The sequence below is a fragment of the Sorex fumeus genome, unplaced genomic scaffold, assembly GCF_029834395.1.
Source record: "Sorex fumeus unplaced genomic scaffold, SorFum_2.1 ptg000028l, whole genome shotgun sequence".
Taxonomy (NCBI): domain Eukaryota; kingdom Metazoa; phylum Chordata; class Mammalia; order Eulipotyphla; family Soricidae; genus Sorex; species Sorex fumeus.
This window is the reverse complement of record NW_026606085.1, coordinates 10073966-10100498: the sequence shown is the minus strand read 5'-3', so window position 1 is coordinate 10100498 and position 26533 is coordinate 10073966. Positions and strand designations below refer to the sequence as shown.

Genomic DNA, 26533 nt, shown 5'->3' with positions numbered 1-26533 from the left:
GGTTTGAATAATAGTGGATAAGATGTCAGTATTCCAAATAATATAGAATAATCATTATATGCCCCTCTCTTTTGCTACTGATATTTGGTGAACCTTTAATTCCTGTACCCACCATTTTACACCCTCCCACACCTCTGCTTTCCCCCAGGACACATTGACTCCAATCCTCTTGGGGGTCTCACTGGTTGTGCCTTTTATGTATCAGCCTCATAGGAGGTTCTTACTGGCTATGCCTTACTTGTATCAGCTTCATGGATTCACATCTCCTCTAAATTGGGTTTTTCTGTCAAATTCTAAATATTTTTCCTTCATTTATTTTATTTTAACTACATAGATTTATGCATTGTTCTTTAAACTTTCTTGAAGACTTTCATTGATACTAAAATTAAAGGATTGAAAAGATACACAAGAAAATAGTAACTAAAAGGAAGTTGCTCTATTAACATCATGCAGTATTCGCATTTGCATTTCTAGAGCTAGAGAGGGACACCAGTTCTTTTATTTTTCAGGGAGTTAGAGAAAAACACCTTCCCAGGTCCATTACCCGTAGGCCCAGACTCCGTACCCTATGGTCTAGCTGGGACCTCCCCCTAGAGAAGCCCTCTCAGTGACTCACAATAGGAAAGCAAAAGTGGTTTTTAAAAGAAAAGAGAGATTTTTAAAAAAATCCCTTGCCTTTTTCCTATTCCTGGGGTTGGATGCTGCTGTAGAGAGGGATTTTTAAAATGAGTGGAAATAGATTGGGAATGCAAGCAGAGAGATTAGCTTTTAGTAGAAGACTCTCTTGCCACATTACAGAGAAAAGGGAAAAGGCAGATGACTTACTATTCATGGGTCGGAAGTCTGGTGGCTTTTTAAAAACAAATGAGGAACAAATTGATCATCTGAGTATGTATGTGTAGAGACAACAAGTTTATTTCTGTGGCAAGGATTATGCCAACAAATAAATTAGACACAAAATCGCCTAATTACATAATCGTGATTCAGCACCCAAACTTATATAAAAATAATCTAGGGCACTTGTAAGAAAAAACAAAATGCAGATATTTTTATACTCAGCATCAGGGAAATGTAGGCTCAATCCCTGACACGCAACTCACACCTGTGACAATGACCTTCATCAAAATAACTAGAAAGTGGATACAGTCCTGCTATATGCACCCTGCCTCACTGTCCTGAAAAAATACATAGAAGAAAAAGTCAGCAACATATATAAGTGGAGGTGTGGAGGAAGGGGAAGCCTTATGCACTGCTGGTGGCAATATAAACTTGGAAAAGTTGTGGACTTCCTCACAAAACTAAAATTACAGTTACCATATGATCTAGCCATCCTACTTCTGAGCCTCTCTATGAAGAATATTAAATCATTAACTCGGAGCATCACATGTACTCTAATTTTCATTACAACACTATGTGCATTAGTTGAGCAATGAAACTATGCATGCCCAACAGCAGATGATACTGGATAAAGATGACAGCCACGTTTATTGTAGAATATCATTCAACTTTTTAAAAACGGGATCAAGAGAGACTTGAACGGGCTGAGTGTAGCTTTGCCTGGGTCTGATCCTGGTGCCACATGGTCCCTGGAGTATCACCAGGAGTGACCCCAAGCACAGTGCCTGAGCACAGTCAGGGGTGCCTCCCCAAACAAGTAGTATAAACACTGCACACAGCAGTATATACTTGAAGGAATCATGAGAAACTAAGAAAGTCAGAAAGAGAATGAAAAGCACTGGTTCATTTCTCCAACATGCACAATCAATAGCCATAAAATAAATGCACTAAAAGAAGAAATCCATGGGCAACCACAAGACTGAGTTTAACAGAGAAGTGGACAGAGGTAGTGCAAGTGTGAAGGGACAGTCTAATGGGTAGTGTGTCTTTTTTTGGGCGGTGGGGGTGTAGTGTGTCTTTAGAAAGTGGTAAGTTTAGAAAGGGAAGAACAATATGGATACTATCACATTCCACAACAGGACCCTCTGCCCATCCTCTTCATCCCTTGTCACTGTAGGTTGGTGCTTTAGAGAAGCAAACTGATGTGCAATTATTTCATGTTTTCTCTTTTATACTTGTGCGAGCTAGAAACTCAAGAATTAGGAAACTTAAGAAAGGACCCTTTCTTAGTTTCCCAGTGCCAAAGTATCTTCAAAACTCAATTCAGATATTACTTCCACAATGAAGCCTTCTTCTTTGACATGTGTTACAGATGGGTTAGATGTTCCTATTAAGGGTTGCCATAATAGCACAAGCCTATCCATTTACTATGCATTTCAATGAACTCTCTTTTCTACTAGCCTATGCGATCCTTAAAGAGAATCATTAGCAAACCAAATGTTAAATGGATACAACATTTTCTGCACGAATTGATAAATAATAGTCTTGATTTTGTAAGGAAAATAAGTCTTTGCCATTAGTATATATGCATTTCTTTAGCAACTGTGAAACCAGGCTGAGAACTCCTCAGAGGAATCACACAAAGACAAGTTGCCATGCAATAAGCAAACGGTCTTTATTGGCCAGCTCGGCTAGTTCAAGCTAGGGCCGTTGTCTTGAGCGGCCCCAAGTCTCAAAAGTAAGGGGCTCTTATGCCATAGCATTATATAACAGGGATGTTCCACAGACCACCCTTTTGGCTGAAGTCTGAGGGGCTTTTCACTACTTGTACTTAGTTGATTGATTACAATTTGGAGTTACTAAGGGTTGCATAAGAGTTACATAAGGGTTATAAGGGGTGAAGGAGGGGGGAGCTTCCATACCTGTACCTGATTGGTAACCCTTAGTTGACCTCACTATGGCTATCTCACTTTGGGGATATCATGACTCAATTCCAGGTATCTGTGCTCAATTCCAGGAATTCTGGAACCAAAACCTAGGCTTAACTTCCTCTGGATTCTTTTCTTATGGTGGAGGGTGGGGGAGTGGAGGGTGGTCACACCCTGCGATGTACAGCGTTTACTTCTGGCTCATGCACTCAGGAATTAATCCTGGCTGTGCTCAGGGGACCATATGGGATGCCAGGAATCGAAACCAGGTCAGCCACGTGCAAGGCAAACGCCCTACCTGCTGTGCTATCACTCCAGCCCTCTTCTGGCTTCTTTATGAACCTGTCATGGCTCTGCCTTTGCTTCTCTATCTCTCACAACTAGATGAACTTCCTTTCTGTAAGCAAAAGTTCTAAGTTTGTGAGCATTATCTGTACTAATTATTTATTTTAATTCAAGCACCTCTTATGTGCCGACTCAAATGATCTTCATGAAAATTTTCACTCTGAAGCAAGTGTGCAGATCCAGCCAGTTTCACAACATTGCAACTTGACAATATCCTGCAAGGGCACAGAAGGGAGCTCTGTGTAGAGACTCCCATGGGCAGCAAGAGCCAGCACCCAGGAGCCACCCTCATGGGAACTGTCCCTGCAGGCTCCTGCTCCCCCTGATTGTGGAAATGGCCATCTTGTTGATGCACCCCTTCTTCCCATTCCTAAAACTAGGTCATCCCTGATTCAAGGAAAGAACTGCAAATATACCAGCTACCAGCAAATTTTGTTTTAAGCTTTGTTTTAGGAGAACAAAAACTAAGGTAATGCATTTTACAATAATTCATGAAGTGAATATTTGTCCTGAAATGAGAATTGCTTGTCTATGGATATTCATTCTCTGTTATTTTTAGAAAGGTCTTTTTTTTAAGGAAGTCTAAAAACACAATGTTCCTGAAATAACTTTTATAGCTAAATCTATGGTCATAGCAGATTAAAGGTTATTTTTATATTCAACCCCCTGCAGAGGTGTTTTCTATGTTTGCTGAAATATCCATTAGAACAACTGTCTCTACACTGAGAGTTTTGTAAATCAGCAGGAACTGCAGCCAGCTATGGTGTAACAGATGAACTCATCACAATCATATCCCATTTTCATTCTCAAACTAACTTACAATATATGTTCCCTACTTGAGAAACCATTAAAGAAACTGTCCTGATGAACATACTTCTAGATTATTTATTTGAAAAAGAGAACAAATAATACTTTTATAAAAGCTTTTAAATTAAAGATAAAAGATAATTCAATCTAATCTATGCCTTGCTTAGAATAATAAAAGTCTCTCAAGCTAGGAGTAACACCAGTGCATTGCTGGGTGTGACCCAAAAAGAAAAAAAAGGGGGAACTGAAGTGATAGCACAGTGGGTAGGGGGCATTTGCCTTGCACGCAGCCAACCCAGGTTTGATTCCCAGCATCCCATATGGTCCCCCGAGCACCGCCAGGAGTAATTCCTGAGTGCAAAGATAGGAGTAACCCCTGTGCATCGCTGGGTGTGACCCAAAAAGAAAAAAAGTGTCTCTCATTCTTATGATGGCCTCTCAGTATCTGTATTACAAGCCATAATGCCCCAAAGTAGAAAGAGAGTAAGAAGGAAGGTGCCTGCTATAGAGGCAGTGGGTAGGGTGGGGTAGGGGAGGCAGGAGGAATACTGGGGACATTGATGGTAGAAAATGTGCACTGGTGGAGGGGTGAGTGTTCAGACATTGTATGACTGAAACTCAATCATTAAAATTTTCTAACAGTATCTCATGGTGATTCAATAAAAAAATAAATAAAATCACCCTTAAAACAAAATTTCCCATTCTTCCCATCTTAGGCTGGTATAATTCTGTAGTCACTCAATAAACTCTGATTTTTAATATAAAGCTGTCACCTTAGCAATGCATATGGGCTTGGTCTCAAGTTCCATTCCTCCATTGAATACTTTTCTATGACCTTTCTTAACCATGTGAATTGTTTCCTTTCCCTTTGTCATTGTGATGGCTAATGTTTATATTTCAAATCTACTAATAAAACTATTAATAGTATTTATATATGCTTAGAAACAATCATTAAAGTATATTAGAATACTATTCATACTATTAGCCCTATTTTCCTTGCTTTTTCAATTTAAAGTTTCATACCCACAAATCTACAGTAGCAAACATGTCTAAAAATGGTTTCAAAGCCTGTAACAATATGACAATGAATTATAATGATATGGTTATAATTTATAGTATCTATTTCTTTCACAGTTAGTGAATGCGAACTTTAAAACACTTGACTGTATTTGTAAGAGAGCACAGCTGTCATGGTGACAGACAAAAGAAACATTTAAAAGTAATGAAGGGTAGGGAAAAGTAAGGATAAAAATAACTCCTACTTTATAAGGTAGGAAGTATTTTCAAAAGTTAGGAGAACAATAGACATTAAAGTATACTATCAAAGTAAAAAGGGTAAGCAAAGGAAAATAAGAGAAACATAAAGCAAAGGGGGGCAGAAGAGGCTTATGTGTACAGATTATACTAGTCAGCCAACAGAGGCTGCCACACCTGAATTCAGAAAGAGGGAGGGAGAGAGCTTGACGAAGATAAAAATAAAATCAATCTAGAAAAATAACCTTATATAACACATAGAAAACAAGAAATGCAATTTTTCTTAGTTTTCTTATGCAATCTTAAATGACAGCCACTGAAAGATGTAGTGGAAATTAGCGGAGGTTTTCCCCTGTTTCTTTTTTACTTTAAATGTTAGTTTTAAAATAACACTTTCATTTTATGGATCTTTGCTCTATTTTTCTCTTCATATACTATTGCTTAAACAATAATTTGGGAAAATATAGATGTCCATAAAAGAAAAAGTAGTCAACAATGTCAACTGCCTCAATATATTCAATCAGTCACTGTCACTGTTACTATCCTGTTGTTCATCGATTTGCTCAAGCAGGCCCAGTAATATTGTGAGACTTGTTACCGTGTCTGGCATATTGAATACGTCATGGGTAGCTTAACAGGCTTTGCCATGTGGGCGAGATACTCTTGGTGTGCTGAATAAAATATTTATTTATTTAGTGACATAAAGTAAAGGCCCTCCCGTTGATCATCGATTTGCTCGAGCAGGCCCAGTAATGTCTCCATTGGAGACTTTACTGTTACTGTGTTTGGCATATCGAATACGTCACGGGGAGCTTGCCAGGCTCTGCCGTGTGGGCGAGATACTCTCGGTAGCTTGCCGGGCTCTCCGAGAGGGGCGGAGGAATCGAACTCGGGTCGGCCATGTTGGCTGTGTGCAAGGCAAACGCCCTACTGCTGTGCTATCGCTCCATCCCCTGATTAGGAAAGAAACAAAGACGAACAGTGTGATGTTCTGAAGAGACTGGAGAAAAGGAAATCAACAGTGAAGGATGGAGATGGGATGGTAGCTTTATTGAAATAGTATGTGCAAGAATGAGATGTAGTTATATTTGAATTTTATTGGTAAGAAGACGTATTTGATAGTATATCATTTTGTGAAATGATGGGGAAAAACAGTTTAAAAGAAGGCACAGTCAGCCCCAGAAACTTTTGGGAACATTAGATTAAGTATGAACAGAATTGTGGCGGGTCTCAGAGGGATGAGAGGACTTGAAGCCATTAGAATGCACAGGTGGGCGGAGACAACCCTTAGCTACACTTATTCCCAAGGCAGTCACAGATGAAGGAAAGCACTCAGTTCCAACCCAAGCAACACAACAGAGCGGGAGGAAGAAGCTGGAATAACCTCAGCCAAATATGCTATGATTCTTGAAGTGCTGATTATGGAGGAAGAAAGCCAAGGTAGATGATGCATCTGAGACGTGAAATAAAGATGTAAGAGACAGCCCTGCAGAAAATAGGAAAACAGGAACTAAGGCTTAATAAGACCCTCAACTGGCTCCAGCAACAGACCCAAAGAAGCTCCTGCAGGAACAAAAGGCCAAGTAAAGAATTTCAAAGAAGACCATTGCCCCTCCCATCCTCCCTGGTAACCTCCTTAGGAACGGACTTTTACCTGGGAAGAAGCCCCACGTGGGGGCAGGTTGGAGAAACCCTATAAAGGCCACCTTGAACAAAGGAAGGGGGCACATATGCTGCCTGAGCCCATGTGTGCTTACGCCCATGTGGTGTCCAAGCACATGTGTCGCCCGCATCTCCCCCCTTGAGATGTGTACTTTCATGCTTTCGTGTCTAACCTTACACTCTCTCTCTCTCTTTCTCTCTCTTTCTCCCCCCCCCCCCCCCCGCCACTCCACGCCTTAAAAAATCCTCCAAATAAAATCTATTTAAAAAAAAAAAAAAGATGGTTGAACACGAGGACTGAAGTATGCAGGACCTCATGGAAATGGGTTTAGGCTTTGGATTCTAACTTCTGTCAGGGCCTGGGGTCAAGGCTGCTGCATGCGGAAACAGGTGCAGCTCCCGCTCAGGCTACCCCCAAAGCATTCATCTGAAGACGCAGCTTGTGCAAGTCACGGTCACGGTCCTCCTGTTATTCATCGATTTGCTCAAGCGGGCCCAGTAACATCTCCATCGTGAGACTTGTTGTTATTGTGTTTGGCATATTGAATACTTCACGAGTAGCTTGCCAGGTTTTACCGTGCGGGTGAGATACTCTCGGTAGCTTGCCGGGCTCTCCGAGAGGGGCAGAGGAATCGAACTCGGGTCGGCCATATTGGCCGCTTGCAAGGCAAACGCCTTACCCACTGTGCTATCACTCCAGCCCCTTGTGAGAGTGTTTTGTTGAAATAGATTTTTTTCTTTCTTTTAAGCTACACAATCAGGATTCTCAAATTTACTTCTTAACAATGCCCTCCTGGATGTTTTATTGCATGACAAAGCAAGTCACAAACCAGAGATCAACTATAATCTAGCACTTGACTCTTTTAATGTAATGCTTAACCGTAAATGTCTGCAACTACAAATGAGGTTTTAAATTTGAAGATGCTTTAGATAGATGGCAATTCCTATAATTATAAAATCATCATTTCTGCCTGAATTGCACTTAAAAGTTAAAGCTCCAACTGCTCCTATTATTGGAAAAGTAATAATAACAATTATAACTACACCATGAAGTATTAAAAGCTGAACATTCAATTTAAAGGTAGCTAGAATAAAAATGTAATGAAAAGTGAGCCTATAAAATGCTGGCAATTCAGACACATATGCTATACAGGGGCACTAAAGAGCAAAGCCTGGAACTGTGGAATCTTTATTACAGTTCATCTGTGAAGATTCTCTCTCCCATTTGGCATTACAGGTGAATAGGTCTCACCCACAGAACAGCAGCATCCCAGGTCAAAAACTGATTCCAAAGTATGTTGCATTTAAAACTAAATTGCAGAATTTCTATATATGGTGAGTGCTTTTTAATTTTATTAGCACTATGTATCATTATACTAACATATTACTTTTTCACATGCAGGAGGCTACTTCAACACATGTAACTTACCATCGTGACGCAGGGTGAGTGGCGTTGGAGGGCTCAGGACTCGAGCATTTGTCACTGTGTTTTTCACCAGGCAGATATAGCTGCCAACGTCGGATGGTTGGACTTTGGAAATATAAAGGTTGCCTGTCTCCTGGGAAATGAACCTCCGGCTGTCTTCCGCCACAAAGGAAGGGAACTCATTAAATACCCAACTATAGATGATCTCTGAAAACACATAAAATTCAAATATTGAAAGAGATTTTTATACCAACGTTCCAACAACTATGTTTTTACTAAGATTTAATTGATTGCAAGGTCATAGATATTTTATAGAGATACCTACAGAATTCAGCATTTCATATTCAAAGGACTGTTGTGCTTAATGATTGTAGGAAAATCTGAAATCTTTCATAGGGAGGCTTAGTTTTATGCATCCATTTACTCATTTATTCTTTTAATGCCAATGGGTATTATGGATACTCTGACAGCAGTGAAATTAAAAAGATGAGAAAGACAGTTTGCGAGGTCGAAAATCAGTCTGTCTAAGAGAGGATGCTGGTAGAAGGGCTAAAATTCTGACCCCGAAGCCAGGCATGGCACACATGCAAGCATACTTGTCTGCAAAAACCCTTTGAATCAGGGAGAAGTCAGCAGCTGGGCTCTACTCCTTTACTCGCTGCTCAACAAATACTTAGTGAGCATCACAATAATCCAGGAATTGCTCAAAATGAAAACACTAATCTGTGCTGTCATAGAGCTTTATAAAAGTATATTACAGACACTTTCTTCTAGTATATATATGCAAGCAAGTATGTGTGAAGGGCGATGAGTGCTGTAGTTTCATCAACACAAATTGCATCCATTGACATTAAACCATTTGAGGTCTGACTTTCTCAGTAAAAAAATAAGCAAAAATAGTACTACTGACTTCATATACATTAATTAGTATAACTAGGCGCTTAAAACCATAGTATTTATAAGATGTGCATTTCTATATTTTTCCTACAGCCAGATGCATTGGGTTGTTGGTGCCTTCTGTGTATCATTCTTCAACATGACTGAAAGAGAAAAGAGGCCCTAAAATAACTCTGAAAGAATTGTGATGCGTAAATACTATTTGAACTGTGTTCTATGGGAAACATCAGCCATGAGTTGAATACTGTTTCTAAGCAGCGTTTAGTGAACACTGATTAATTCTAAGGCACACATATTTTAGTTGTAGCAGATGTCTGAGGAATTTGAAATGTTATACACTGCATTAGTTTTTATAGTACACATACACAATGTCAAAATGTTCAAATACTTTAACAAATGTTTTACATAGTCAATTTTTTTCTATATTGACTGTCACCCACTAGGAGTCTTAAGTCTCCTTGATATTTTATTAAGGATTTATTAATAGTATCCATGTGAATTTACTAAAAGGAAACTCTTAGTGCACAATTGAAGTAGTTCCCACTGTCCACATACCTCTTAACTAGATCTAGAATTCCAGGGTTCCTCACGTTTCACTGCATGAATGAGTCTAACGGTTACAACAGTTTCATTTGCTGTTTACTCATCACTCAGACATTTTAACATTTTGTAAATTTATTTAAATTAGATTTTACTGGGATTATCTCTAACTTTTATTTGTATTTCATGAACTTGGAGGGAAAAGAAAGCAAAAAACAATTAAAGGCCATCATTCATTGAAGTGCCATTTCTGGACACTTATTAGTGTTTGCTGAGTCCTGTTTTGTAAGATACTTTTAGAATAAAGTATTAATACAAAACTGGCATTTTCTCAAATTTTATAGATAAATGAGTATTTGGGAGCTCAGAAATGCTTAGTTTTTTAAAACCTGTTTTCAGTTTTACATAGCAAAGCATTTCATAATTGCAAGAAGGATAAAAAGTAGAAATACTACACAATAGAAAAGCTGACCACTTGAATTTGATTTTCTGTCTGTGCCAAAAATGAAGATATTCAATAGAACAAAATACTGCTTAAGAACACTATCTTAGTTTACCTATATTGTTTTCTATTCTTAATTAGAATTTCTTTAATCAACATTTAAAACTTTTCTTAAAAACCAAGCGTAGAAATTCAAAAAGCAATAAAACAACATACTCAGCTCTGGTGCTATCACCTCGGGCTCACAAAGTTCTGACGGTGCCCCGACTCGGGGGAAATTTAATAGAAGCTGATTAAATAATAAAACTTTAATGCTGTTAGTTATTTCTGAAGCAAGTTGAGACTACTTGCTCAACTGTGATCTTTCTGATTCCTAAGGTTCTTTGTAAACAGCATGTTTAGCCACGACAACTAGAAGTGGTTTTGAAGAGTTTGGTTTGATTCTTCAGTGAGAACTGCCGTCAGGCTGTGAGACTCTCTGAGATTCTCTGGCCGTCGGAGGTGGGGACCTCCTTTCTTGAGAACGCTTCTGCATTAGTTTCCACTAAGAGTCAAGCACGGGATAGAGCTACTCTATCAACTTTGGAATCATATTTCATTGTACATTTTGAAATGCGGTAAGACACTCTGGAATCCAAACTCCTAAGGGTTTGTCCGCTACACTGATGGCATCCCCCGTTGTGGGCCTGACTTGGTGCAAACTTCATTCATTTCTACTCTCTGGGAGACCCCAAATCTCTTCACTTCTCGCAGCATGAACATTCACCTCAGGCTCCTAGGATTTGGGTCTATTTCCATGCTATCCACCTTGCTACTCATGTCAGTGTGAGACCAGCAATGTTCCTGGATTTCAGTTACAGTGTTAGTCCTGGAATATGGTTAGTCCTGGAAAAATCAAATTAGTTTGCTTCTGACACAGAATTATTTCCTTTTCTTTGAGGAAGTCTAGCTACATATTGGAATTATCTTCATTATACCTGTAATTTTTAAATATAGGTAATGGAACATTGATTCTATGCATTGTACCCTTGAAATACAGCTACTGTAACTGATTTAGAATCATCAAATAATACCATCTTCTCTTTGCTAACCTGACACATAAGATTATGTAAATGACATATTCCCAAATCTACAAGTAGAAAGAGTACTCATATAGACAGTGATGCTCAGTTTACATAATGGCAGCAACATTAACAAAAAAAAATTATGAAAAAAAGTGCAAACTGGCCTTTGAAGTCCTTGAAAACAGTTTCCATGAGTAACCATAAGTGCTTGTTTCAGCCTTCTTTAATATAGCTGAGAGTTAGAAAATAGCTATTTTTTCCCTTAATAATGTATATACTCATCACAAGCTTTGGGTCAAAGGATTTGGGGAGACCACAATATATAGAGTCCACTGACCTAATTAATAATGCAGCTCTCCTAGGAAGCATTTTCTTTATCCTTGTCAGTTGTATAAAGGAAAATCTAAAAATAAGCTTTCCTATTTCAGTAACTTGCACAATTTTATGGTATAAAAACATTTTTTAATTAATAGGTTGTGTTTACCAAATTCCCTGATCTTATCATTTTCTGTGCTCCCATAATGTAAGATTGATGCTGTAGCTATGAAATAACAATGACTATAATTTATTATAAAACATGATTGTGTTCTACTTATTTTTCGGGAACACCCCCTTTCATGCTCAGGGTTTACTTACTCCTGGCTCTGTGAACACTATTGCTCCTCATATTGCTCTGGGGACCATATGTAGTACCATGGATTAAACCTATGTCAGCCATGTAAAGGAAAGTACTGCATTTTCTCTCTCTCTCTCTCTTTCTCTCTCTCTCTGTCTCTCTGTCTCTCTGTCTCTCTCTCCTCTCTCTCCCTCTCTCTGCAGTTAGCTTTTAAGATAGCTTTAAGTTTTATGTTTAGAGTTTGTTATATGCTTGCATTAATTCTTACTGCTTGCTGCTCAGCATATATGTTTTAAGCATGTTAATGTATGCTTCCTAAGGGCCTTGTAATCTTACTTTGATAATTTCGTCATGTGGCTCCTCTTTCCCCTTTTTTGGTGTGTGTAGATTAAGAGACAAGAAGATACTTAAGTGAGGGAATTTAGTACATTAAGGGCAAAAACAACATAAGTTAAAAAAATTGCACACTATTTTTTTGTTTTTAGAAAGTTTGCAGCTGAGGCAATCACTTTAGGTATTGGAATTAATGACACTGGAAAAAAAGCTGCAGAGAACTGTCCTATTAATTAGTCATTACTAGTGAGCATAAAGAGGTAAAACCTGAAGTTAGTAAAAAAAATTTTTTTTTACATTGCTGATTTATACCTTCATTGTGATAGAAAACACCACTATTATGCATCCACTAAATCTGCTTTCTCACCACCCAATCCTGAAAACCCTCAGGATGCCTGCCTGGCTCAATAAATATTTAATGGATAAATTAATAGAGAATAAAATATGCTAATACATGAATTTTTTACAAGTATCAATAAATTTTCAAAGCACAAGTGGGCTTTTCCTCCATTTTAAACTTAATTGCAAATATTCAAGGATTCACATGGACTTATTTTGCCCTTGAGATATAAGTTGAAGATGATGTGCAAAGTTACTTCTCAGACACCGAGAAACAAAGTAGATAGCTTCTAAGGCTTTGGAAGGTGCTCCCAGTGAACAAAAGACCGTGTCAGGTTTACAAAGTCACTAAGCATTTTCTGGGAATTTATTCTCTGAGGAAAGCTGAGTGAGCAGCAGTAAGACATCCAGCTATCCCAGAGGTAACTGAGTCCTGTCACCTTTGCTTGAACACATTCTCTCTGACACTGAGGCTGAAGAGCTGATGTGGCAGCTCAAGTCTCCTCAAGATTGTTCTGGACACTAGATTTAGGCCTTGGACTGAGATCAAGAGAACTGGGAATCAAGGTTTGGAAGCTCATCTTATACACTGGGGGAAAAGGTAGCTGGGATGGATAAAGGAGCACTAAGTAAATGATGCTTGGAGGGATTGCTCAGGAAAGTAGATGTGTGCTGAAAGTAGACTATGGACCAAATATGATGGCCGCTTGATATCTGTATTGTGAACCATAACACCCAAAAGGAGAGAGAGAGAGAGAGTAAAAGAGAACATGACTGCCACAGAGGCAGGGGGTGGGAAGAGGTGGTGGGGGAGGAATACTGGGAACATTGGTGTTGAGAATGGGCACTGGTGGAGGGATGGATATATTTGAACATTGTTTGGCTAGAACATAATCATGAAAGTTTATAAGTCTGTAACTGCATCTCACGGTGATTCTTGAAAATAAAATAAATAAATAAATAAATATATAAATAAATGAAAAGGGGGAAAAAAGGGAACTGGGAGTATCTACAGAAATCAGCTATGCCTTTTTTCACTTAGGGTATTAGGGAGATAGGAAGTGGCCTGTGAAAGGAAGTAACCTGACGATGCCCTGGGTTGCATACTTGACACACTTCTTTCCCCTCCTGTCCTTTTCCCTGTCTCCTGGAATCCCCCATTCCTGATATTAAAAGGTAGCATTACAAGTGAATAATACCATAAAGGCAATCAGTATGGTAGACAGCTATGAAGGTGAAGGTCAAGCTATTGAGCTTTACTGAAGACTCAGGCTGTGCTGTGCTACCATGTTCAATGCAGGAATGGAGGGAGTCAAGGGGACTGGAGTCCTCTGTGCAAAGTAAGAAAAGCAGAACTAGATATAGCAATTGGCATCACCAAGTGGTCCCTGCCATCAAAGGTCTGAGGCTCACACAGGGGAAGGAACAGAGGAAATTTAGCCAATAAGTGTCCGAAGAAAAATTCAAATTTGCTGGACTCACTCTATGTCTGTATATATCACTCTATTGTATGCTATATTCCCATCTTTATGGATCTCAATTCCAATATGTACAGAATGGGATGACCATGATTTGACTGAGGATTATACACATACTCAAATGACATATGAACCTGCTCAGTAAGAGCAACTGCTGGCTCAAACATAATTATACTACTAGCATAATGCAGATTTGAAACAGCACAGAGTAACCCTGAACTTTGTACAAATGGATTTAATGTCTGTAAGTATCAAAAGTTTCACAGCCAGAGTAAAAGATCCCAAGAATAAAAGAGCAAAAGATTGCAAGTGTAAAACACGGCCAGAGGAAAAGATTTCCAAGAATCAAGCTGGGGTACTGATAGCTGTTCTTGCGGAGAATAAGAGTTTTTAAAATATGTTGTGAAGGAGAACATTTGCCACATCTTTAAAAGTGAAATTTTCTTAATAAAGGGCCATTTTCTGATTATATAATTTAGCTATTTGGTTAAAAGAAACGAATTACTAATTCTTCCTTTTATTTAGATGTGTATTGTTACTATTGTTTATTACCTAGAGACAGAGTCAATTTTGCACAGTGGGGCTGGAGCGATAGCACGCGGGTAGGGCGTTCGCCTTACAAGCGGCCAACATGGCCGACCCGAGTTCGATTCCTCCGCCCCTCTCGGAGACCCCGGCAAGCTACCGAGAGTATTCGATATGCCAGACACAGTAACAACAAAATTATGTCACCAAGACAAAATAAATTTTTATGTTTATATAGTTTAAGGGGTTGGAGCGATAGCACAGAGGATAGGGCGCTTGCCTTGCTTACAGCCAACCTGGGTTGACCCAGGTTCGATTCCTCCGCCCCTCTCAGAGAGCCGGGCAAGCTACCGAGAATATCATGCCCGCATGACAAAGCCTGGCAAGCTCCCCATGACATATTCGATATGCCAAACACAGTAACAAGTCTCACAATGGAGATGTTACTGGTGCCCGCTCAAGCAAATCGGATGAACAATGGGAGGACAGTGCTATATAGTTCAAGATACCTTTAAGGAAACAATAACAAAAATAATATTTGAAATAGAAAGGGTAACAGAGTGCCATACCCTCACAATTCTCAACTCTACTGACACTGAGAAGTGAATTCCCAGCTCTAAAATCCTCCCACTTACACTCACTGGGTGAAAGCAGTGATTTTTCACTTGCTCTGAAGATTGCTTCAGACTACAGAGGACCTTTGTAATCCCAGGTGCTCTATGCCTACATAGCAAGGTCAAAGCTAATTCTTCTCAAAATGCAACTGAAATTTCTTGCTTGGCTCAGGGATTTTAAAATTATTTTTATTGAATTGTAAACTCTACCAGGTCAGGGACCCTGTTTATTCCCCAGTGTGCTAGAGTCATTGACACAACTTCCATGGAGCCTTTGGATTTTGCATTAAAAAGCAAACAATTTAAGCTCTCACAATTCATGGGAAAGGCCAAAGATCAGACCCCTTAACAAGCCACTATCTGTACCTGAAATCTTGTCAGGAAATGTGCTCTTGTGAAGGGAGCAGTTTACAGAAAAAATCTTCAGGGAGAATTACTGGAAGAGTGCTGCCCAAGAAAGAGTGTGTTGCCCAAGGATAAACAGATAGATTATCTGTTTATAAAGATAAAGATAATCTGTTTATCATTATAAACAGATAATCTATCTGTTAATCCTTAGCAAATCAGAACATTTGGTGACTTCATAGCACTAATTGGTTGAGGTCAGCTCCCTGGAAACAGTCTTAAAAGGGGATTTTTTTGAATGTGAATTCTTGGATAGATGGTTCCCAGAAGGATAGTAAGGGAAGCAGGATAAATCCAAGAATGTAAGATAGAGGCAAGAATATAATTCATGCCAGAGATTAGTCCAAGATCAAGCCCACCTGGGGCTGTAGAATAAATTTCATTGCAAATTTGGAGAGGGAAGCAAAGGAAGGTAAATCCATTCAGTCTTTTGTCCCTTTCTCTCCAGCAGGTTTTTGGGGCAAATGGCAGAGTGTGATGCAGAAAGAGCAGGCAAGCTGACAGCACAATGTCCCAGGTAAGGGGTATTCTCTGGACAGGGAGCAGCTGCAAGGATGGTACATGATGCAGGTGAAGAAGCTGTGAGTAAGTGCCGATGGGATCGAGTAAACCATGTGCAAATTCCACACAGTATTCTCCATGGACATGCATCCAGTTAGTCCTTCCAGGAATGGGCAATTCCTAATACAGAGGAGGAAACAAAGACAAATAACTTTGCCAAGGACTTTTATTGAGCACAAATGTTTATCTGGAAATAGAAAGACATCATCGACGGTGTTTTAACACTTATATTAGACTGAGTTATACATATTATGGAGTCTAATTTTGCCAATCACAAGTCCAACGCTTCACCTAACAATGAAGCAGATCAAACCCGGTCATCTATTATTCCTATTAATATTCAATCATTATTATTAGTCATGATCTACCTGAACATTGAAACAGTTACATTTATCTGAATTGTGTGACATGATCAGGTTGACATGATTTAACCCTTGACAATTGCACCAATATTAACACCTTTTCCTTCTGTTAAGGCATGGGCTAGCTCTGGCCTTTTCGGTTTTTTTTTGTTTTTTGTTTTGCTTTTTGAGTTACACCTGACGATGCACAGGGGTTACTCCTGGCTATGCACTCAGGAATTACCCTGGGCGGTGCTCAGGGGACCATATGGGATGCTGGGAATTGAACCCTGGTTGACCACGTGCAAGGCAAATACCCTACCCTACCGCCCTATTGCTCCATCCCCAGGCACTGGCCTTTTTGCTATTAATTTTAAACTTAAGACATGTGCACTAATGTTTACTTGGTTACTTTAGCTTATTGTTTACTTACAAATCTTCTCCCAGATCGCTGTATGGTTTACTACTTCTCTCAGATCAATGCTTAAGTGACTTCCTCTAGGAGATCCTTCCTGACAAGTCACCTAAACTGTTCTATCATCTCTCGCTCTCTCTCTCTCTCGGTTTTTAAACACATTTCTTTTCCCCCGCAGATATGTGCTTATTTTGTTTTGGGACCACACCCATCAGTGCTCAGAGAACCATGTAGGATTTGAGGGATGGAACCTGGATTGACTTGGGGCAAGGCAAGTGCCCTACCCACTGTACTATCTCTCTGGTCCCTCAACTCTGAGAACTTTTCCATGAGAGAACCAATAAAACAAATATATATATTTATATATACATATATAAACTAAAAATTCATATCTTTGCATCATAAATGGAAAAATGACTTCACTTAACACAACATAGTATTGAGGAAAATGACTGGCATAAAAGAAATAGTTATAAGAAGAATAAAAAATGAATTCAGTAGTAAAAATGGTCCCTACTATAAGTTAGAACATCAAATTTTGGGGGAGGGAGATCTCCCAATACTGAGGGGCCCAGGGGCCACTCCTTTGACCACCAGGCTGCATTGCTCAATGCTCAGGCCCAGAGATGTGGTTCTGCTCGAGCTCAGCAGTGCTTAGGGGTCATGCAGTGCTAGGGACTGTCTCAGGGGCTGGTGAAAGCAAGGCATGCCCTTAAATTCCCTGGCCTCCAAAACATACATCTTTGGGAAATTAAGATATTGAGTAGAGTTGTAATTCTTTATAATGTATAAAAAACTATATGGTAGTTTGTTTTGGAGTTCCTGAGGATGCATGAGTCATATGTGTAGGTAAGCTGCGATTAGAACATACCACTTGATCAAATACTAACATCTTATCCAGCTGACTTCTCAGAGGTCGATGAGGGTAGTATAAAGTAAAAAACAATTTATAGAAGCCACTGAATAATGATTGGTTGTCCAGGCAAATGTTGAAAGTGGAAGAGGAAGTGAGTGAAACAAGAATTTTAAGTGATAGATTGGGAGGATCAATAAACACAATTTTGAAGTATGTTTCCTTTCTCTTGCCAACTTCAGTCAGACTTCTGCTTTAGAGTTGTGGAGAAGGCTTGCTGATAAAAACCTTATCATTCTATTTTATATTAGTTCTTTTGCTATCAGACCACTTTTGGAGGAGTTTTTCTCCTTTTAATTCCACCCGAGTGCTTCTTTGCAAAGAAATGCTACCAGACCGAATTGTTTCGTCTATCTGGGAGATCAAACACCCAGCGTTTCTGGTGGTGGATCTTTGCTGGAGAATGGCAGCTACATAGCACTGGTTTTATTAAGTCTAATGAAGTCTTCACATACGACTGCCACAATTTTAAAGCACAGCGTGGTAGCAGTGCCTTACAAGTGGATCGGCATTCTCCACCTCAGTATTTCCATCAGTGACTGTATCTGGGGAGAAAAGCAAAAACGCATCTGTGGAGGGTGACCAAGGAGTCCTAATGACATCGAGACTGCTGTAATACTGAGCCTAAATGGATGCTATGCTGAGATAGCGCAGTGTTAAATTTATGAGGACAATGGGGTTCTGGTCTATATAGGGACATTCCAATTTTAATAAGCTCAAAATACCATCATTCTCTTCGCTGCTCTTTTCCTATCGTTTTTCCTCCTTCCACTTCACTTTTATCCAAATAGTACTTCATTAGTTTCTTTAGCATCTTCATTTCTGAGCGTGAGTGCCTCTGTAAAATTATCTTTGAAATAAGATAATTTCACCACAGGAGAATGAGAAAGAGAGGAGAGAGAAAAGAAAGAGATGAGGTAAATCTATGCAATAAAAGAAAAGAATTATGCACCCCAGCTCAAGATGCAGACAATTCCAGGATGGAATGCCCCAAATACTCTTAGTATCTTAAAAGGGAAGACCTGTATAAGTTTAGAAATTATATAAAACGTTAACGTAATGCAGGAAGTTGCCTATTATCTACATCGTGATTCTTTTCAATCTCAGTAATCTTACATTTGAGGTCAGATCACTGTTGCATTAGACAATCTGTGTACCATGGGATGCTTCCCTGGCCCTCTCCCCACTGCATTTGGTCTATCTTCCCTTTCTCAATCCCATTGTCAATGTTCCCTGGGACGCCATTATCTTCTCTGAGACCCTTTGATTAGTGTCCTAGTTTCTTCAACCAGGGGCTGTGAGGCCACATAACTGAATGTGGAGGACACAAAAATTGAGCTGTAAAATAAATTCATGAGGGCTGAAGCAGCAGTGCAGTGGTTAAGTCTCTTTCCTTGCAAATAGCTGAGCCTGGTACAATCTCTGACACCCTATATGGTCCCCAGTCCTGCCAGGGAGTGATACCTGAGCACAGACCCAGGAGTAAGTCCTGAGCATCAGTGGGTGTGGCACAAACTCCCCCCAAATAAAATAAATTGATGATTAACTACTAGATTTTATTTTTATATCTGTTTTATATCACTGACACTGTCACTGTCATCCCATTAATCATCGATTACTTGAGCAGGCACCAGTAGCATCCCCATTTGTCCCAGCCCTGAGATTTTAGCATCATAAACTTTATGCTCTCTCTCCAAGGATGCGGCATGCCAGCTGGATATTCTCGGGCATAATGGTGACGCGCTTGACAGGGAATGCGCAGAGGTTGGTGTCCTTGAAGAGCTCCACCAGGTAGACCTGCAGTGCAATGAAGGCATAGGTCTGGGAGCATAGGTCAGTCTTGAAGTCCTGCATGATCCCGCGCACCAGAAAGGCAGCTGTAGGATCTCGAGTAGCGCAAAGGTGTCGGGCCAGTAGTGGTGTGGCTTCTTTACGCCACCAGGGCTGGTGAGCTCTTGCGGGCCGTTGGGTGAGCTCTTGCGGCCCTGCTCTTACCTGCTTGTGGGGCGCCTTCCCACTCATTGATGTGCATGCGGTTTGCTTAGAATTAGCCCTCTCCTTCTTCCCAACTCAGCTGAAGACTCCTTCAGGGTTAGGGAAATAAGACCCATTTTAGCTACTCTTGTTGGCATATTTGGTACATCACGGGTGGCTTGCCGGGCTCAGCTGGATACCCTTGGTAGCTTGCTGGGTTCTTGGGGGGAGGGGGAGGGAGGTGGAGGCTTTTGGGGCAATCTCTAGTTGTCCCTCTGTTTTATATAACTTGTAAAAATTTTCATCTAGTTCACAATCTCACAACTTGGATCCCATCAGGCGGTCAACATTTGCTTCCTTACAGAAATGTGTAGGGGGTGGGGGGGAGTTCAAGGTGATTATTAGAAGTGAAAACCACCAGGAAGTGAATGTTAATTCTTTGACATTTCTTGATACTCCCTCATATCACTTCACTTGATCACTTGACATCCCGTTACTCATCGATTTGCTAGAGCGGGCATCAGTAACTTCTCCATTTGTCCCTGTCAAATGCTAGTATAGCCCAATAGTGTTTGCTCGCTCCAGGAACACAAAGAGCCTCAAATCGATCGTTCAGGGTCTTCACGAAGAAGTCTGACCATTTTGTGGGTGAGCGACCATGCAGTCTTTTAATGTCCCATGGAATCCAGTCGGTAATGGCTCTAGTCCAGTGGTAGTCCCCAAATAGCACTACGTGTCCAGCCCATCTGATTTTCAATGCATTGCCAAACCAGACAGCGTCCCTAATTCTCCATTGTTGATGGAGGAGGGAACTCCAGATTCTTTCTCTCACTTAAGTGAAACATGGTACTCCAAGCATAGCTCTTTTGATTCCTCTTTGGGAGATCTTATAGTGTTCTCATCCTGTTTTTGTAGGGCTCAGGTCTCTGAGGCCTATGTTAATGCAGCAAGAACAGTGGAATTGAAGGGATGTGCCCAGAGCCAGAGGTTCTTCGTCCTTGAAGCTATTTCTTGAACACTCTTGAAGGCATTTCAAACCGCTGTCTTCCTCCTGAGCACTCAAGTGCCAGGTCATTCGTCATGTTGAGTTCTCGACCTAGGTATACATAACTGTTGAATTTGGAGATGTTGGTCCGTTGAGAGCGAATGGAATGTCAGGAACGAGTTTGTTTCTCATAAACATTGTCTTTGTGAGATTCAGCTATAGTCCGACCTTTTCATACTCACGGTCGAAGTCAGCCAGCATTTGTGCTGCTTGGCTAATGTTTGGTGTTATTAGAATGATGTCATCAGTGAAGCAGAGGTGGTGTAGTTGCTGACCGTCTATCTACACTCCCATTCCTTCCCATTCCAGTCATCGCATGATGTTCTCGAGGGTGGCACTGAAGAGTTTTGAGAAATGGAATCACCCTGCCAAACTCCTCTCTTGACATCCATGATCACTTCCAATGGCTCCCTTATATATGGGATTTAATTAACCAAATCCAAGGAACTGACCAAAACCAATCCTTGTATTCCGTGAGAACTAAGGTGCTAACTGGACAGAAAGAGTCAGGAATAGGAAGAATAGGGAAGAGGTCATTTTGGGAGTGGGATGTATGCTCCAAAATGTTGGTAGTGGGTACACACAAACTTTTCACATACAGAGACTGGAAGCTATAATACTGAAATTTGATAACATATAAATGGTAGCAATACTGTATTACCATGGTAAAGCGAGAAATTTGATTTGATAAGAAAAATGTTCAATTATATAACCATTTTAATTTTTTGGTTCTGTAAAATTAATTTAACATGAAAACATGCAGACTTGTAAGCTATGTGGTCACATGTAAAACAATTCATTTACTCTGCATTGCACTGAATTATGAGGCTATTTTAATGATATTTATAGCAAAATAGGATATATATACTTGTAGAACTTATCTTGCTACATTAAAATAAAGATCATATAAATTAGTTCAAGCTAATGGAAACAAGTTGCAAACATATAACATCCATAATATAGGAAGATGAAACAATTTTCATAAATGTTTAATGTTCGTGGTTGGGGTCTAATCCAAACAGAAAAGAAAGGAATTAGCTTTTTATATTTATTAGAGACATTTCCAGATTATTAAATCAATTTTGTGAAGATAACTGAAAGAATCACTTATAAGATCCAATGTTTTTGTTTTTTAAATAACTTTAGAATGTAAAAATTACTCAAGAAACAAAGAATGACTGATAAATCAAATAAAATACAGCCTACTCTAGGAAAAGCCATACAATTGTCAGTGATTATCAAGAGTAAAATAGTTTTAAGAACTCACAATCTGAGTCAGATTATTATGTACTAATTCAAGCGTGATAGGTAATTTCTGTTGATTAAATCTCTAAAATTAATTGTTTTGAATTTTGACTTGGATACTTATTCTATACTTAAACTTGGATAAGTTACTGACTAGTCTCAGTCTTTATTGCCCTATTTTGAAAATTTCACTCAAATTATTTTGCAATGATTAAATAGAAATAACCTAAGGTAGACAGCTTAATGCTTATTGCCTATGATGCATCTCAAAATAAAATTACAATATTAATTTTGCACATCTTTTACCTAGATATTTTTGAGGCAGAACGAGGCTACATATGAGGGCAAAAATTCCAAGGTCATGCTAACTCAATTTACATAGAATTAATAACCTATTTTCTCCCATATGACTAGATTTAAAATAACTCAGGGCTCTAACTAAGTTCTTTCATTTCCTGTCATATGCCTTGATTTCCCAAGGAGATAAAAGATCTAATTGTTTCAGAGAATCACAATTTCTCTGACATGTTACATAGTTGTTTGTAATAATAATATCATTGCTTATTTCAATTTTATAGAGTTGAGACAACATTTGGAAGTTTTTCTCTCTATAGACACAGACAGTGACTTGCTCACAGTTGCAACTTGAGCCCTAGGAAGTCACTGAAAATATCAAAAATTCCCTGACATTTTGAGCCACTTGGCATATGTTACTGCAGATTTGGAAACTGTTAAGAAATTGTATGATCACAAGCCATATGCTCTCCTCAAAATTACTCAAAGTTTGAGCTATCTATTGTTTCATTTACATTTGTTTAAAGGTTTTAGGTTTCCCATACATGATTCAAAAAAGTATCCCATTCCCACCCTTTAAAACAACTCCAGAAAGCAAAATCTTGCACCTTCAAGCATAGGTTTTGGGGAAATTTTCACTATCACTTCTTAAACAACGAACAAAAGACAAAATGTAATGTAATGTCTTTTCAATGGTGTTCAGACCTTCTGTAGTAGACTGCTGCTTGGTAAAATTTCTCCATTGCAGATTCTGCATGAGTTAAACTTCAGACTAAGCACCGTGCCGGCGAGGGCACCTGTGTTCTGTGTTCACAGGAGCAGCAGCCTTGCAATTACTATATATTTCCAGTTCCCTGGTTAGGCCAGCTGTTGGCTGCAGCTGACACTAGCGCAGAAAGAGCATGTGTCCCCAGGGACATGCAAAATTCTCAAGTAGGTCTTCTGAAAAGTTCACAGCTTCCCCTTCTGTTTGCTCCTCTGTCTTTCTCTGAAGTGGCATCTAGAGTGATCCTTGTTCGCGCAACCTGGACCACCGCCCATGCTGCCTGCTGCCGTTCTGCTTGCTTCTGGAACGTGCTAATTGGATGAGGGCAGCTGGTTCTCCCTCTTTAGATTTCCATTCTTCCTGAGGGGAAGCATGTTCCAGTGAATGATCTGCCACGATGAGGGGCACTCATTTTTGACTCTTGTTAGCTTCATACCTTTTCGCAATGTGTAAGAACAGCAGAAGAGGAAGCATTTATACCACTAACCTCCAGACTGACTTTGCAGACAGGAGCACCAGACTGCTGCCTTCTGCCACCAGACATGGGAATATTCTAATTAGGAACTTGCTGCTTTTTATAAGTTTATGGGTCTAAAAGAATTCTAACAAGATGCACCCCCCCCCCATGCATTTGGAAAAGTCTCTCCTAAATACACAAATAATTTAGAAAGATCAGAGAACTTTAGAATGATCATAGACTCCCTCGTGCCTCCTTATCCCCTCAGTGTTTTCACCTGAAAAAATAGCATAATAATACAAATACTCATTTTCTATAGATTGAACTAACTTGATTAACCTATGCATAAGCTTCTTAGCCTTGAGGCTCCCTTTATGAATTCTATAAAGACTGTACTCTTTGGGTAGTAACTGAAAGAAGATGCTTCCATAACATATTTCTTCTGTCTTGTTTGTGCTTACTCTTTAAGGAGAAGCCCACACTTCAGGCCCGAGATTTCCCTTCTGGCCAGAGTCATTTCTTCTATGTGGTGGGCAGGCCTTGATGGCGGGTGAGCCTCCTTGTTCTCCATCTCAGTCACATCTGGCTGTTTAATCCGCAGAGATCATGACCCTACTATGTTTGATCTCCTCGGATCAGCCAGCCAGTCGACTGGCCAGAGAAAGGACTATGATATTTGATACTGTTTTGATTTTTAAATAAGGCTCACCGATAGCCCTTTCGCTATTATGTGAGAGTTTGGGTTTCTTAACATCTACTCTAAAAACGCTACTTGTGGTTAAGCTCTTAATAGCGTGCAGTGTCTTTTGAAGAAATGAAAAGGTGAAGCCATTCAGAGGATTAATTGGATAATGCTCACCTAATTCCTATTACTCTCTGATTTTTTTTTAAAGGGCAAATTATATATAGTCTTAGAACTTCACTAAATTGGAACTGCTGAAAGAAAAAGTGGATGTTTGCTTAGGCAACATGCTAATTGGATTTTAAATGAAACAGCCAATGGGCAGGAGGATGTTTATTTCAGAACCCCCCCTGCTATTTATCAGCCTTCAGTGAAGTATTTTTTTTCAAACACTGCAAACGTCTTCAGCAGGAGGCAAAAATAATGACTGTGCCTTCCAAATTTGGAAGAAAGATTGGAGCTCTTAAGCTGGAACCCCTTCGACTTTGTAAAGTTGCTTTCTCAAAAAAGTTGGATGGAGGAATAGGAATCTTTTTACTTAAGGCGAAGGCGAATGAACCTCAGGAGGAAAGGTGCAGTGTTCAGGGAAGGTGATGAAAGTCCTTTCCACACATAAAAGAGAACTAAATTCCTACTGGGCGGGCAAAACGGGTGCGGGGAGTCAACCTGAGTTTCCACACAGCTACCTCCTAAGTGTACCTTCCAGGCCAACCAACATGAAATCAGAGAATGTCAAAGAATGATGCTACATAGATCAAAAGTAGACAAAGATATCAGTCTCACCACTGGGGCAAGAATGGGGAGATGATGCCAAGGACACCACTCCCTCCTTCTGAGGGGCGTTCTGACAATAACGATCAAAACCTTGGTACTGAGGCTTTCATATAAAACTTTCCAGTTCAGTGTATTAATAAAAGATACATAAAGACACTGGTTAATGTTCACTACAAGACTCTTCGTCATGCTCAAGACTCTTTAAAGAACATTTGACATCATGGTAGTGGTTAAGTAAATATATATATGTATTATACACACACACACACACACACACACACACACACACACACACACACACACGGGCTGGAGCAATAGCACAGGGGATAGGGGATTTGTCTTCCATGTGGCTGATCCGGGTTTGATTCCTTCATTCCTCTTGGAAAGTCAAGCAAGCTACTGAGAGAATCCCACCCGCATGGCAAAGCCTAGCAAGCTACCCGAGACGTATTCAATACGCCAAACACAGTAACAACAAGTCTCACAATGGAGACATTACTGGGCACGCTCGAGCAAATCGATGAACAATGGGAGGACAGTGACAGTGACAGATAATGGTAAATATATATATATATGTTAGTATATATATATAAAATCATGATAGAGGTTAAGTAAATATAAAATACCATGCAGTCACTAAAATAAAATGTGAGATTAAGCAACTATAACTATTGAGGTGAACTGATATTCCCAACATACTGATTACTGGAAACAATTTGAAATTCAGAAGTATATACTGTATACAATGAATCAATTTCTATTCACTTAGAATAGTACTAGTATTATGTACTATCCATAGAGGAAGTGAGAACATAAGCATTCAAATCTTCCCTAAGGCTTAATTTCCTTGTAAACCCTGAGAAAAACAGGTCAATATGATGTCAGCATACTCCTTACAAGTCATCTTTTATAAAATCTCAATATTGGGCTGATACTGATTTTTTAATGTCTCACTATGTCTTATAAAATAAAATTAGTTATTTTCAGTATTGATTCTTATATTACTAAGAATCCCTAGTTTATTTTTCACTCAACTTTATCACAGATTGCCAGCACTGTTTGACTATATATCCATTAATTATTTCAAATAGTACTTTAAAAGGAACAGGGAAAAGAGAGGGTTAATAATTTTGGTAATGTTAATATGGACTACATTTTAATGATTATATACCAGTGTCTTATATCATGTATGCATGGTCTTCTAATATAAATTTGGATTTCAATGTCAATTGTGTTTAATCTGAAAACTCTCTTAACTTATGCAGCGGCTAAAAATCTCAAAAGATTCATCTAGAAGCAACATAGAAATAGCCAAATTCTCTATGTTAAAAAGATTTTTCAAGTAAAAGAAGAAAAATATTAACCACTCATATTTCCCGATCGTTCTAATTAATGACAATAGCATTTTCCATTCTCTAATTTTTAAACAAAAAAGGAAAGATCTGGAGTTTCTAAGGTGGAGAGGGCTGGGCTGTGTCCTGCAGTGCTTGCAGGGACTCCTGGCTTGATACATGGGAGTCGCTCTGGCAGTGCTCAGGGGGCCGTCAGGGATCC

The 26533-nt window shown here is 39.4% G+C and overlaps 1 protein-coding gene across 4 annotated transcripts in view; it reads right to left on the bottom strand.

The window, feature by feature from the left end:
- CNTN5 (contactin 5) overlaps positions 1–26533 on the bottom strand; it is an 863350-nt gene that overhangs the window by 261665 nt on the left and 575152 nt on the right. For 3 of the 4 annotated variants that reach the window (XM_056114779.1, XM_056114782.1, XM_056114780.1), the window contains one exon: positions 8263–8466. The exons of the other annotated variant lie outside the window; for it this stretch is intronic. In XM_056114779.1, the coding sequence (XP_055970754.1) occupies positions 8263–8466 (204 nt within the window). The remainder of the gene's footprint in view (positions 1–8262; positions 8467–26533) is intronic. 4 annotated transcript variants of the gene reach the window in all.